Source organism: Micropterus salmoides, unplaced genomic scaffold, assembly GCF_014851395.1.
Source record: "Micropterus salmoides isolate LMB-PRFRI ecotype aquatic unplaced genomic scaffold, ASM1485139v1 Ms_hic_scaffold_11, whole genome shotgun sequence".
NCBI lineage: Eukaryota > Metazoa > Chordata > Actinopteri > Centrarchiformes > Centrarchidae > Micropterus > Micropterus salmoides.
This window is the reverse complement of record NW_024040152.1, coordinates 33324631-33340168: the sequence shown is the minus strand read 5'-3', so window position 1 is coordinate 33340168 and position 15538 is coordinate 33324631. Positions and strand designations below refer to the sequence as shown.

Sequence of the window (15538 nt, the reverse complement as noted above, 5' to 3'; positions counted from 1 at the left end):
GTGCAAAAGGTTGTTTCCTGCTGCCAGGACACCGGGCAACAGGGTTTACTGTAAACGGTTGATGATGACAGCCAAGGATCTGCTTCCACTTGCAGAGAAACGGCGAGGGAGCCAAAGCCCCTTCAAGTCATTAAACAAAATGCTAATTTTAGTCTGGTTCATTTAGCTTTTATTCTTTATATTTATGTACATTTTAGTATTTAAAAATACATACTGGTGATTACCCTTGTTGTTTTTAGTAAAGACCCACTTAGCTGCATCACATAGGAATAACACCTTAGAGCCACTGAAAAGCTGGACAGAATTAGTGCAGTTTTAGCATGAGATTCTCTGGCTGCTAAAATTCTTGCGGCTAAGGTTGTGGCAAAGTATAGATGCTCCTATATGTTAAAAATGAATAAATATGTTAGATGTCCATTGCAGTAAAGTAACTATCTCCCCACAACGCTGCCATCACACCCTCAAGACAAGTTTTGGCAGGCACAGCTGGATCTCCAATTGGAAGATGAGAGTGCATACATTATCATAACAATGAAGCCAGAGAGGTTTTAAAGAGAGAATAAAAAAGCACTGAAGATTTCCAAAGATCATTAAATGATGGCAAATTTCTATTTACAACATGTATGCTTTACCTCAAGGTGAATTCTGGGGCAGGCATACATTTGCATGAATTAGCATGTTTAAGGAGTGTGGGGACACTGGCTTTTCGTTACAAACAGACAAAGTCGATAAATCAAAATGAGGGCCCGCCGCTCAAGTGATTGTGCCTCTCTGGTCACCACAGAGACGCAGCAATGAGTGTGCAGAAGCCCTGCAAAATGGTGAAGCTCAGTGGTCCATAATTCAAAAATGAATATTTATAAGTAGGAGCCCAGTGGACTTTGCCTTGGGGGAAATAATTGGGTAGACAGGAGGAGAGTGGAATCGCCATCCCGCTTCAGAGAGAGTAGAAGAAGCCTTGCAGTCATTATGCGAATGTGGTTCAGTAACATCCATACGGTACCTCAACTTGTTTAGTCTTTGAAAGAGTGGAGATAGTGGTGTATAGGGACTTTGAGATATAAAGGCATATTTGGTATTTTTCAAAACTGAGCTCGACTGTGTTCACACTGCAAGCTGCTGGGCTGATTTTTTGGCAGTGCTCCAAATACATAAGTAAACGAGTAAACTATCAGGTGGCGTTAATCACACGTAAAGAGCAAATAAGAAAGTCAGGGCTCTATACTAACGTTTCCCTCTCACTCCGCTCGCATAAGATTTTAGGAGGACCAGTCCAAGTGTAGGAGTCTTGAATTGGGAGCAAGACGCCATTTCTATCTAAAAGAGTAAATCTTTGTCTTTTTCAGTATGGAATCACCTGCTTGTAGTCTGAATTTTCCTCTTCAGCACGTCTGAACTCCCAACTTTTAAGAAAAGATTCAAATTTAATCTCTACAGGCCCCACATGTCGGTGAAACCATTAAGAGACAGCTTGAATAGGTTTTTGTTTTGTTATAGTAATATAATAATTATTGTAATTTTGCCAAGAGGAAGCCTTCAGATTTTCCAGGTTAATCATATCACCTATAAAGATCTTAAATGTAGAGACAACAAAATATAATCTGCATAAAATGCAATTTCATGAGTTCTTGTTCCAAACTTGACACCCTCGATATCATCATGAGGTTCTTGATACATTCTGCTAGTTTCTTAACTGCTCTGAGTGTACAGTAATGGAGTGATGGGAGTTATGTTTTAAGTTATATTTTTGTCTAACTCTGCTGTGACATTGGAGGGTAGAAGTTATTTCCTCTTTAAAAATAGTTTGTTTCCTTCATTGTCCACGAAGGCAAGCGAGCAGCCAAGACGACGGGCCACACACAGATCTCTTGGAAAGCTGCACAGCTCTCTCAGACAGCTCTCAGCAAACACAAATACTTATACAAAACTGTCTCTCTCTCCCGGTGATCAACATTTGAGAAAACTATTGAAATGGCACTTTCGAAATGTCTCCAAAAGTGGCGACAAAATGGCTGCAGTTCTGCAGCCCTGAGAACAAATTCAGACTACCTCTGAATGTACCAACAGTCTGAGCGAAGGTGGTAATAGACTTTTAGACATCATTTCTGAGCTGTTCGATTTAGTTTCCTTTCAAATAATATTTGGACAGAGCTGGAAGGCTTTGAATGGCTGTAATCAACTTCTTGGCCATTTGCATTTGCCAGGTGGAGCTGTTGTCTAAGCATGGATATCAGATGCCTATCTACAGCTCACATGTGAACATAGCCAACAAGCAAACTCTCACATGTATAAATCAGTGGCTGTGCCAAGCTGTTCATCAGAACCCCCTCCTCCCCCCCCCATACAGCACCTTGCTGGTACCACAGCTACCCTTCACTCCTTCCAGCTTAAGTGGACTCTGATAAAGTTGCTCTTTGATGCATTAATAACCTCTTCCTCCCTAATGGGCTGCGGGGGCCAACTTCCGAACATTACCCCGCATATCCTCGCCTGACATGCACTCTTTAATTATTTCTTTCTATGAGTGTTGAAGCGAAACGAGGGGAAGAGGAAAGTGATGACATACTTCTAATGAATCCTTGAATAAATAATACTGCTGTCTAAGCTTAAGGCATCTTCAACCAGCCGTACTGGGAGCGAGGTGGAAGGCAGAGCAAGCAGAGAGAGGGTAAAATAATGGAGGAAAAAAGAAAATATATAGATATGGAGGTAGAGAACTCGCCTGGACCTACAGTGACCTCTATTGTACGATATTCCATCACAATCTGTTTACATAATTGCCGTCTGAATTTGAATCCGAATGAAAGGTGGTACTACTTGTTTTTGGTCAGGTAGGATGAAATGGTATCAGACTATCACAAATGACAGTAGATGTAGACGTTTATATTTATTTTCAATATGTGCGTGAGTGGAAATAGGGGAGTGGATCACTAAACATAATTTGCAGTACAAGCTAATGGAAACTGCTGGTCTGATTAACCACTGCAGGTAAATGAGATAGAGCACATTTATTCAAAAGAAATTGTCTCATCTTTATCAACCTTTAATTTGCCAAAATCACAGAAATATAGATACAACTTGTTTGTTTCTTCATGTTATTGTTGAATCTGTTAGTTAAAATTGTACACACAATCTCCGTCTGCGGTGTTGAAATTGAATGGCACTGTGCTTGCACTCACCTGTGAACACAAACAGCAGATAACATTTTTGTAGGCGCAGTGCATTTATTTTTACCACGTTCGCAGCAAACGCCACAAACAAGGACTTTCATCAACCAAAAAAAAAAAAAAGCAATTACTTGACACTGGCTGATCATGCAGGATAACCAGCAGGTCGTTAGCATTTTATGACCATGGTTCTATTTGGTTTCACTAAGTGAAAGCATATCGGAGGCACAGGACCCTGCACTCTGTGAGCTGCAGTGAACAGTGTCCTTCGAACAATGAACAGTACATTGCTTTTATTTATATATTTTAGATATGTTTTAAATCCATATATATTATTCAAAATGTGGCTGTTTCTCTTTGCCATGAACACAATCAGATTTGTATGTGGTCTGTGTTTTTAGACTCTCTACACATTCTGTTCCTGAAAGAAATAATTCACCTGTGCAGCAGCTGGATTTTTTCACACTTGTGTGTGTGTGTGTGGCACCAACTGTCCTTCACAGTGGCCATTTCTCTACTTATCTGAGGCAGTGTGAGATTGAGGGCCATCACCCACACTCTGTTGCCATAGTGAAGGCAGACGGAGGGCAGTTTGAGTGACGGCTGATCCCACCACACACATTTTCTCCTCCTTCATGCTTGTTGATGCTCCACTCCCTGCGCAGTCACCTCATTCACGGTGGCTCAGTCACTGACACATGTATCTGGTCGGCTGTCTATATTTCATGTCAGCACACTGGTTAGAAGAGACTGCAGCCGCCAGTCGGGGCAACTGCACTAAATGGATGACGCTGGTCCAAATCAGGTTGCCAAAAGTAACTGGTCAGAGTGTCAAAATGTCAGCGGTGTATGTTTTAAGTAAAAAAATACTTAATTTATTGAGATGCCATTATAACACACGTTACAATTACTTTATAGTTTTACATCAGGCATTAAAATAAGTGTCCTATCCAGATTGTTTCTAGAAATGACGCTCTATAGACACACTGCACCAACAAACCTTTGATTTTTTTTGCTGAAGACTGCGGCTGCTACACATTTCCACCCATATAGTTGTGGTATGAGGATAGACAATGCATTTGCGTTTACAGGTGTTCAATGTGGTCACAATGTGTCCCTAAAAAAAAAAATAATAAAAAAACCTCTGGAGGAGGTTTGGCCAATCAGATAACAATCTGTCCTCAATGCGTCTTGGGTGTATTTACACTAGGGTTGGGCGATGTCATCGGTGGATATTTTAGGCATCTATCCCATTGCAATCCGATCACCTAAAACGCATTTTAATGGTAGATGTGAAATCGGCCAAAGATAGGTTGGGAAATCAGTAAATTGGGATAAAAATGTAGATTAATATCAGTATTTTAATATATAGTTAATTTGAACATGGTATATACAGTACTGTGCCAAGGTTTTAGGCAGGTTTGGAGAAATGCTGTAAAGCAAGAATGCTTTCAAAAATAGACATGTTAATAGATAATGTTTATCAATTAACAAAATGCAGCGTGAGTGAACAGAAGAAAAATTGAATCAGTGCCTTGTGTGACCACCCTTTGCATTCAAAAGAGCATCAGCTTTTCTAGGTGCACTTGCACAAAGATATTCTGCACGGTGCTTTATTTTCTTTATATAGTCAAATATCCTGTCCTTTTAATCAACTAGATAGTCTACACTTATATAAATAATAATTAGTCAGTGCAGATGATTTATAAAACCAGACTCAATAAACATGGATGGAACTTGTTGAAGACACAATGAGGAGGATGTTGTTTGAGCAAAAGAATAGTCATAATGTTGTCTTGAATGACAAAAACAGGAACAAAGTGAAATATAATACACATATTATATGTTTTTGTTACTGTGTAATATATTTAGAACTGAAACTATTGGTCAGTTGGCTGAAAATTGGCCAGCGACAGTATGGATAATCAGTCAAATGTCAAATCAATGTCAAGGAAAAATGAACCAAATTAACTGGTTTTGTATGAGTATATTGCAATGATGTGTTAACCCTTATTCGCCCTTCCCTTTCCACATTTTATTTTCTCAGATCGGGCAGCTGGTGTTCAAGGGGATGAAGCGTCTGAACAGGATCCAGTCCATAGTGTTTGAGACGGCCTACAACACCAACGAAAACCTTCTCATCTGCGCGCCAACTGGCGCCGGCAAGACCAACATCGCTATGCTGACCGTCCTTCACGAGATCCGCCAGCATCTGCAGCCCGGTGGCGTCATCAAGAAGGATGAATTTAAGGTCTGACAAACTAGAGATCCAGAATTCGGGGTTTCCTATTGCTGCTGTGAAGGATATGATACAGTCATCAGTTGACAGCTGTTACAGTTATTTTACCTGGCAAACTAAAAACTCTGACATCTTAACAAATAAATGAACCATGAATGCTGACGCGACTGCTGCACTAGCTTATCGGTTTTACTAGGGGGGTCACGTTTCTCCAAATCCACTATTTGATTCCTATATTTTTTAAACCTGGGCCCTTTTTTTCACATACTTTAGTGTCGAAATAACTAGCAGGTATCTGTGGAATCAGTGCAGTAGATGTCTTGAGCCAGCAGTGCAGTTGCAGTGGCTGTAAGATATTTATTTAGGGTGGATAATGTTACTGGCGGAAACATTGAGCTAGCTAGATAACCACAGCGACGGTGGACAGCGAGGGTCAATCAAAGAACTGCAGGACATCTCCGACTCCATCAACGACCATGATTCCACGCTGGACACAAGTAAATATGCAGGGAGTGAAAAGAAAAATACTTGGAGGAATCAAAATTATGATACCCTGGGGTATCAATCCCTAGTTTCAATAAATGATATCATGCAAATAAAAAAAACATTGTTTTGCTCTATGTCAACATTTTGCGGGTGTATCACATATCTGAAGTGCTGCTTGTGTGATTCAGACCTTGATGTCGGGGATGGAGAGAGTCTGTCTTCCTCCCACAATACAACACTTCAAGTATAGCTGTGTAGTATAGCTGTAACTGTTCCTGACTGAAAGAGTAAAACTCAAGTTTAAGTTCAGGGAATAACATCCTCAGTTGGTTACCCGCCCCAGTTAAACCGGGAAGAAGAGCTTAGATCTAACGGCAAACGGTTATTTATAGAGATGGCAGATCATGTAGGACCCCATAGTAAGAAACTGATTGAGAAATTACGATTTTAGGGGCATTAAAGCCAAGCTGTTCAGCTGTCAAAAATATTTAAAATGCTTACTAATTGACTTTTAAAGGATAAATCGGTTGCAAAAGAAACACCATTTACCTACAGTCCCTACATTTGACTTTGTTAGAACAGGCTGTGATTTTACTCTGTTTGTCCATCTTTTCATCTTATTGGATAGACAGATAGTTATCAATGACTTACTGTTGTTTCAGAAGGTTTTCCATATTTCTGAATACCTGTTTAAAAAAAAAAAAAAAAAAAAAAGCTGAAAGAGGTCAAAATTAAATACAGCAACAACTCTAAAACAGAATCTTCAATATATGCACAAAAAGTCAGCTATCGGCATCAAAGATATTGGTCCACGTCTTCATATCCCCATAGTGTCAAATCCTAACACACAGATCAATAATTCAGCAGCTGAAAGGGTATCTTTGTTCTCTTCATGAAGGCTCACACACAAACACACTCACACCCAGCGTCGCACAGCGCCAGCCAGCGACGATAGCCACTTTTCATACATCACCATTAAACTTTACCCATGCAAGTGGCCGGCATCATATTTCTCAATGAATTGTGATTTGTGCTGGTTGCCAGGAAAGAAATGATGCCGCTTCTGTTTTCTCATTTATCACCACAGTGTCCTTCCAGTCCCACTCTCCTGTACTCCCCTCCACCCCTAAGCCCATCCCCATCCTCTACCTTCCCCGCTCCACCACTATCTGTTCTCTATCCTATTTATGTGCCTCTCTCTCTCTAGATAGTATATGTGGCTCCTATGAAGGCCTTGGCAGCTGAGATGACTAATTACTTCAGTAAGCGATTGGAGCCACTGGGCATCACCGTTAAAGAACTCACTGGAGACATGCAGCTAACCAAAGGAGAGATCCTGCGAACACAGGTACACATGCACACGCACACTGAGTTATGCCTCTAAAATATTCAAACCAAGGGCACAAACGGCCGGTTCCCTCTGCTACACATGCATGTTCTCTAGCACCCCCAAGTGGATAGGATTGTGACATTTAAGGCCATTTCATCGTTTATTCTCCAAACTGCATCAGTCACAGTTCTGCCAATTACTAGTCACAAATGAAACTTAACTAGATGTCTAATTGAATTGTTATCAACTTCCGAGCAATACGTTTCCACTTGCTTTCAAATAAAGAACAAATGATCAAAGGGCCTGCTAAACACAAATTGTCTGTTGTTCTTGTTCTGGCTTCTTGGAAAAAGGTTGAATGGAATTCCATTGTCCTAATTCGCACACATCCTTTCTTCTTTAAACCTTAGTTCATTTTACTGCAAGTTGATTTAAAATGACCAATATTATGTAAGTAATTTATGTAATTTACTGTTTATTGACAACCTTATTTTTTAGTTTAAAAAAAAAAACCTCATTAAAATACGCTCATGACAGTTTGGTTAAAATACATCAAAACTCATTTTACTATTTTATTTATAAAAAGATTCAACACAGCAATGTAGAGTAATTTCACTACTGTCCAGGTGTAGATGACATTAGAACCAAAGGTGCATTAACTCAACAACCCACTTTTTACTAAACAAATAAGACAGATAAGAGAACCGAGGAATGTTTATTTAAATGCTTGATTGAAATAGGTCTGACTGACAGATCTACCAATTGTTTCAGCACTTATAAGCCCACTTATCTACCAGGACAGTCAGTCGCCATTGGTAACTCCAAATGTAGCCAATCCAGAGTTTGCATGGTGTAAGCAGCCTTTTCGCTGTTTGCTCGTCTTGTAAACAGCTCTCTTGAGTGATTTATCATGGCGCTGTCAACTGCACTCCCTGGAGAAATATTGTCTAATTTTTGGAAAAATGAAAAAAGATCTTTCTGAGATTGCTCTCAGAAAGATTTGCATTGTACGTTTGAAGGTTGTATTCAGGCTGTCAAACTAACGTGAAACAAATAAAGACAGAAGCTAAAGCCTACCGATCACAGAGTAAAAGTGAACCACCGTATCACCGCACGACTGAGACAAAGGACAACAATATTAAGGATCAACACTTTTCCTGTACAGCTGGGTAGGTCTCTGTTCACTATTACAGTCAGTAAAAAGCAGAACAGTAGGGCTTTATAATGTTATATAATGTAGTAAGTTAGCTAGCGTTACAGCATTTTTCTGGTTTTATTTTAGGTTTTGGAAAGAAAATAAATCGTACTTCTCCTTTCAACCTCTCTGAGTAGCGACTGTAACTATTACAAGATGCCCCAGGAACAGCGTTTGACCAGATTTTAGAAAAATAGAGCCGAAAAAAAAACTAGAAAACGACTCTTTTTACATTAGAGAGCAGCCATGAAGGAGCCGGACCTCAGTTAGAGCGAGTCCAATACTGCAGTGTGATTGGCCAGCTGCGTATTCGGGGCGTGGCTTAATGAAGGGTCAGTCGGGCCATGAACTTCTCTACAAGATGAACAGCTATGAGCTTCAGGACCTCTGCATTCTTCAGAAATGGAAAAATAAAATAAGCCTATAGACGGGTTTTTGCAAAGCTGCAAATTATTACTCATTTAAAAAGTAATAATAGTACTTTACTTATTACTGTCTTTCTTATTACTCTCTGGAGATGGAGCGGGTTACCTTTTAATCGGAAGGTCGGCGGTTCAATCCCCGGCTCCTCCAGGCTGCATGTCGAAGTGTCCTTGGGCAAGATACTGAACCCCGAATTACCTCTGGTAGCTGGATCATATATAAACTATGGTCGGATATAGGCTGTTTGAAAATAATAAAAAGCAAAGCAGGTCCCTCCCGACATTTTAACTAATCGTGTATTCATAACAGCATTAATGAGTTTGATTTTTGCAAAGCATAACTTTTTTTTTAACGCCACTGTCTGAGATAAAAAAGTCTCGACTTGACAGCAAGTCAAGTGTCTTGACTTGCTGACCTGACCTGCTGAGTGGATGCTTCACTGGCAGTAACTTTAACGTTTCTTAGCATTAAGTCAACAAGAATTTAAAAACAATGCGTAATCAGCGTTGATTACAGACTACAATCTTCTGACTGGCTACCGAAGCGCTTTTGCCCCCTGGCTGCGCGCACATCCATTCTGTTTGTATACAAGAAACCCGTCTATGGAATACATGAAATATGATTAATATGTGTGCCGGGACACAATGGCAGCATGCCCCTGCAATGGCAAAACTTAATTACACGTGAATGCAATAATAAATTCTGACACTAATGTGCTTTTAAACAGCAGTACAAGGATTCCTACAGAGTATTTACAGTAGCAGTACACCGTCTTGCCCGAAGTACAGAGCACCTCTACCAGCGTCGGAACAAATGAAGACACTTTAAAGTTATTATTTAGCTTCAGGGAAAATGAGCAGAGGTGCTACAGTACATCACACAGCAAAGGCCACATATTTACTGAGTAAGGCAATTGTGTAGATCATCATCTTGGAACTAACGTTAGTTTAGCTATATTGAAAAGGAGACGGGAGGCGTCAGGATCTGTCTGATGCCAAAGACAGCGACCTATTGGTGATCACTTTAACATTATGTTTAATTTAGCTGTAATAATCAGAGCAGCACATCGCAATGTTAACCAGTCATAGTTAAACCTGTACACTCTCTGCTGCTGGTCAGATGTTAGATGTTAGATTGATAATCATCACCAGTTGCTCACTTGGCCATAAATTAGTATTAGTGACTTGGACAAATGGCGGCAATAAAAAATACTTCTCGCAGGACAACCTTGCAGTGCAGTGATAACCATGTTAACACTGGGGAGTGTTAGCATAACTTAATGTTAATTACAATTTCAGGTTAAGGCAACAAACTAGGTTTTTACCCAAAACACTCATTAAAGCACCAAATGTGGATTAATCCTCCGCTGGAAATAGTCTCGAGGAAATGCACTATTTCCTCCTGTTTGAGTAACATTTGCTAAAAGCTACAGTGACCAACAGTTGGTAACTGTTGGCATAATACTGAGCATTTTTACAAATGAAACCATTTGTTTATTGCTCAGCCGTTTTGTGGGCTGAGTGCAGCAAACAGGGTAGGGAAGTCAGAAAGTAGTGCGACAGACTAACATGTTGTTGGCTTTGGTCTTTTTTATGGGATTTGTTGACAATAACAGAAACACCATCCTTATCATTTAAGTGATCGCTGCTTAAAGCATGGTGGTGCAGCCAACTTAGATAATGCTTGGTAAACTCCAGGATCAGTTCGTTTTTTAAATGAAGGATTAACTGATAATGAAATAGTTGAACTATGACGCAAGTTGTTTATTATGCATGGGCGATGATCCTACAGAAAGGATGACATTAAATGGGCCAATACAATTTCAAAACATTTTCTTTTCACTCTCCTAAATAGGAATTTCCAACCTCTCTGTAACAATATGCCCTTTTTTTAGCGCTCAAAGGGATGAGCAATCTGTTGTCAATGACAATGTTCTGTTGTTGAGTCAATTTGTGATCAATGAGATGTATTTGTGTTGAGATTTCAGTAAGTTGTGTAGTGAGCAGCTGATGAAGTACGTTATGTGTGGGGTTTTACTGATGGAACATGCGAGTTTAACCTCGCTTATCTGAGAGAAACCCCCGCATGCAGGAGTCTCCTTCTTTGTTGTAGAAAGGGGATGGATTTATTACCACGAGGCCAAAGAAAAAGGGATGAAAGCTGCGGGTTGAGCACATATTTAGTGAGAGAACCTGGCTCCTCTAGCTCAGAGCAAAGTGGAGGTTTCTGGATCCAGCCTGAAAGACTGAACTATGAGACTGAGAAGGTTGGGAAAACATCCATATCTGTTAAATCCAAAACCAGTTGGATTTGAACGATTGCACAGCTTAGAGGTAAAGTGTATAAGCCTTGTGGGGCTTATGAATACAGAAAAGGAAAGGTTGGGGTTTGGTGTGTAGGGGGTGCCGGTGATGGGAGGCGGGGTTTATTCCTATGAAATGAGGCCAATTCCATCTAATCTGAAGGTGTATTAAAGGAGCATTTCTATCAGGGCATATGAACACAAAGAGAGTGATTAGTCAGATTCGCTGCAGCTCTGCAGCACTCCACTTTTCTCTTCCACTTAGCCTTATTCACTTTCTTGTCTCTCGTGCCTCCATTTGACTATGTTAGTGTCTGTCCACATTTAAGAGGCCAGAGTGATGCCACACACTGTAACCTTGGCTTTCTTCTGTCTCTCCTCAAAGTCCTCACTGCTTCTTTCATCATGCCCTTTTGATGTGCAAGGTAGAGTGGGGGTTCTTCAGCCACTTGCAAGGTGTATGAAGAAGAGGATGCAGTCATGAAGGATCAAAACTCCAGCAGTAATCAATTAGCATTATTATCTATTGTTGTTGACTATTTTCTTCCTGCGCCCTTCATCAGGGTCATTATACAACACTTCACAAAGAATGAGACAAGTGCAAAAATAAAACCGTGATTAACAGCAACATAAACGTGGTCGTGACTGACTTTAGTAAATGAGCATGTTGTTTAGACAGAGAGGCTTGGGCTGTGTCTAATGATGCATATGGGTGGCACCATCTTAAGTCCACAAACGGGAGAGGTATATCTACAGGGAGGTACCTCAGACCTAGTAAGTATTTATAGCAAGTTATTATATTAAATGGCAATCATATGGAAATGCATGAAAATGAATAACAAAATGTAAACCAGTCAATATGTGCACAGAATACACAATGTATAATGACACATGCAGTAAGAGAGCTCTCAGCGTGTCACCATACAGCGCAGCACCTACAAATCCTGATGACACATCTTATCAGTTTCATGATCATACTGCTTTTCTATTTTGTTGTCTCATTTTGTGTTGTTTTGTTTTTTATTTTTCAAATGTGCCTGGCTGGGGGTGCAAATAGGTTTGGCTGTTGTTTCAGTAGGTAAATGTTTGAGTTTGTGGGCAGTTTTGTTAGTAGCCACTGGCCAAGAACTCAGAAGAGCTTCTATAACCTTTTTGGCAGTAAACGGTAATTTACTGTCACAATGTCATGTAGTGCTGCCAACAAGCTCCATTAACCAAGTGGCCGGCCTAAGTTTCGGATAAAGGTGTTTCTGTTTTGGTAACTTCACATGTATTCATTTGAAGGAGGCGTGTTGAGAGAAAAGTGATAGGAAATTATACCCCCTCATTATAAATAAGGAAGTTAGCGTAGCAAGGTTGAGGCTCTCCTTTTACTTTGCCCTGTGAAAGTCCTTTTGAATTGTAGTAGTTTTTCGCAGAAAATGATCCAGAGAATCAGCTTGAAATTTCTTTTCATTATTCAGTCTGACATTGTTTTCATCTCGAGGCTGGAGAAGGATTTCCTGGCTGCATGTGGAGTGAATGTGCAGGGGTGTAGTTGGGAGATTCTTGCAGGGCTGTTTGTTTTATACTTGCAGATTTTTTTTCTTTTCTGTCCCACCAATAGGAGTTGGATCCAATCCAACTAATCAGTATGCTTGACACACAGGTCTGCACAATCCGCTGTGGAGATTTCAGAGGTGTGTAGTCTACCCTTCTCTACCCCACAAACCTTTTCCCTGGAGAGTAGCAGTGGATGCTTGTAGCAAGTAACTTAATGTTTGTCTTGATTGATTGAAGAAAAGTGTTGATTGATTTAGGAGTTCTTGTTTCTATAAGTTGATTTACAGCTACCTGAACAGCTGTGTTGATCTTATCCACACTTGTCCCCCTTTTTTTGAGGCAATTTTCTGGCTCTGGCACAGGAAGCTTATGTCCAACTCTCAATCCCACCTACAAAGCTTTGATTGGCTCCGTTGTTTTTCTAAACGAGGAAACAAACATCAGGGATATGGGCATTGATTCAGAGACCTGAAACCAAGCGGAGTAGTTAAGTTCACAAGCATTCTTAGGTGAATCTTTTTTTAGAGGAGCAAAACTGTGGGGATTATAAAATGCAAATTATGAATACAAATTATGAAAATCTGCTTGTTCTTTTAATGACAAGATAGCTAATTCTTGGAGTTGAAACTCAGCAGAAAAAGGAGGCTAATCTAATAAATGGGTTAATGTGCCGTACTGTGTGTTTGAACAGGCTTCTGTGGGCCAGGCTCTTCTTTTCTTTCATGTTGCCCACTCCTCCTCATGCCAAACACCATCCACTGAACGGAAGAAAAGAGCAGTTCTCATTGTAATTACATGTTGTCTCATATTTAGTTAATTGTGAGGACTCAACATAAGGACACACACACAGTTGTACACAACAAGGTCTTCATTACAGTTTTCCTTGACAAGCCGTTAGCTGTTCACATTTTGCAGTCCACTAAATGTCTTTCTCTAACGTCCCCACGCCATCTTCCTCCCACCTACCTCTTCCTCCCACATCCTTCTCTCTCCGTGGCTGTGATAGTTACCATGGAAACAGAAAGGGTTTGGAGGGATGCGGCCATGTGGATGCCAGTGTGCGGGTGGATAGCGTCCTGGGACTTTCAGGCCCTCTTCCTTCTCTGTCCAGAGAGGAAATATCAGTTAATGACATCCAAGAAGGAGCTACCTAACAGCCAGACAGTTTCCTCATAAAGGCGGGACGAGCAGAGTGTGTCATAAGTCAAGTCACATGCAGAGAAATTGAAATAGCTGCTGATATGGTTCAGCCAATTTTACCCTCATAATATTGGGTTTAAAAAAAGTGTAAAGGCAGAAACCCTAAAAAGGCAAAAACAGTCCTTAGAAGTCGTTACTGATATGTCAGGCTGTATTGCATCATAGATCTTACTGTAAAGATCCAGAATATTTTGTTGCTTGATCGCGTGTCAGACAGACACACAGCAACATGAGTAATTAGTCGTTGGAAGTGCTGGAAGTTAGCGAGGTGTGTCTTCTCCTGCGGTGTGCATGGCTGCACACATCCATGCTGACCCTACCACTGAGCAAAATCACTCCCACTACACTCATTCATTTAACATAAAACTCCTTTTATGTTTTAGAAGCTTACTGTTTCGAAATCTGCAGAGCCCAGCAGGTGTGATTAGGAAATTGTGCTCTCAAATTACAGATGTAAGCTGAGGAATTAATTTGTGCTCCCAAACTAATAACTCTGCACACTCATTCAGAATATTACTTTTAACTAATATTACTATATTGCAAAGTATGTCCTGAATATTTCCATTTAAAGTCAAAGGAAAAACTGCATTATCTAAGTACCTCATTAAATGAGATAGTCCAACTTTGTTTTTTTTGAAGATCAGGCTGCTAACGCTAGCCAGTATTTCTGATACAACATCCAATGTAGCATCAAAAACTGTGTTGAGATAACAATGATGAATGAATAAATGTAATAACCCAACAATGTTAAAATGAATGAATGAATTCAATATTTGTAGGCACCTAAATACCAAAACACAGCTGCTCCTCCCTGACTGACTGTAGTAGACACAACAACTTGAAACTTGAGTCTCTGCTGTTACACTAACTTAACAGTAAGCTACTAATTAGACTAACTGAAGTGCTCAGATGAAGGCATTTGAGAGCACACATTTCTTATTCATGCACACAAGTTAAGCAATCAGAGGGCACGAATGACTAAATTCTTGTGCATGAATTCAGAAGTTTGGGTGCATTTATTGTTAATTTGAGAGCATGAATTACTTTGAAAGGATTCTTATTTAATAAACCAAGCAGGTGGGCCTCTTTGTATTTATACAGATTATTCTGTTCAGTAATATCACAGTTGGAGTAAGCTTTTCTGCTTACATGAATAACAGCACAGCATGTATGCTTACTGTACAACAGACCAACCACTGTCTGGGAAGGCTGAGTGGAAACAATGAGCATCGTCGAATTAACTTTATAAACATTGTGTGAGAGTTGTGAAGTAACATTCACATTAGTGTTTCCATACAGATATCTAATTAATCATATTGGTAACAAGCTTTGCTGTAAATGCTACAGGAAAGGTCACTGGTGCCTCCTATATGCGGAACATGTCTCAGCCAAAGAATTGACGAGGGGAAAAACAGACATTTATCTAAATACCTGCCAGGCAGTGGCAGTAATGTAAAAAATATCTGACATAACTTCAGACATTTTCCTACATCTGTCACGTTGCGATAACTTGAAGAATCGATCCTTGGAAAAATAAAATTTTATAAGATGTTGCTCTGAAAAGAAAGGCAGAGTTCTTTTTTTAAATATCAGTAAATAAATCACTTGTATCAGTGAAAAATGTATTAAAAAGATGCAATGTTTTATTATCCGT

At 39.9% G+C, this 15538-nt stretch overlaps 1 protein-coding gene across 1 annotated transcript in view; it reads left to right on the top strand.

Moving 5' to 3' along the window:
* ascc3 (activating signal cointegrator 1 complex subunit 3) overlaps nucleotides 1–15538 on the top strand; it is a 177222-nt gene that overhangs the window by 57968 nt on the left and 103716 nt on the right. The window contains exons 9-10 of the mRNA XM_038712324.1: nucleotides 5215–5418; nucleotides 7100–7240. Of these exons, the coding sequence (XP_038568252.1) occupies nucleotides 5215–5418; nucleotides 7100–7240 (345 nt within the window). The remainder of the gene's footprint in view (nucleotides 1–5214; nucleotides 5419–7099; nucleotides 7241–15538) is intronic.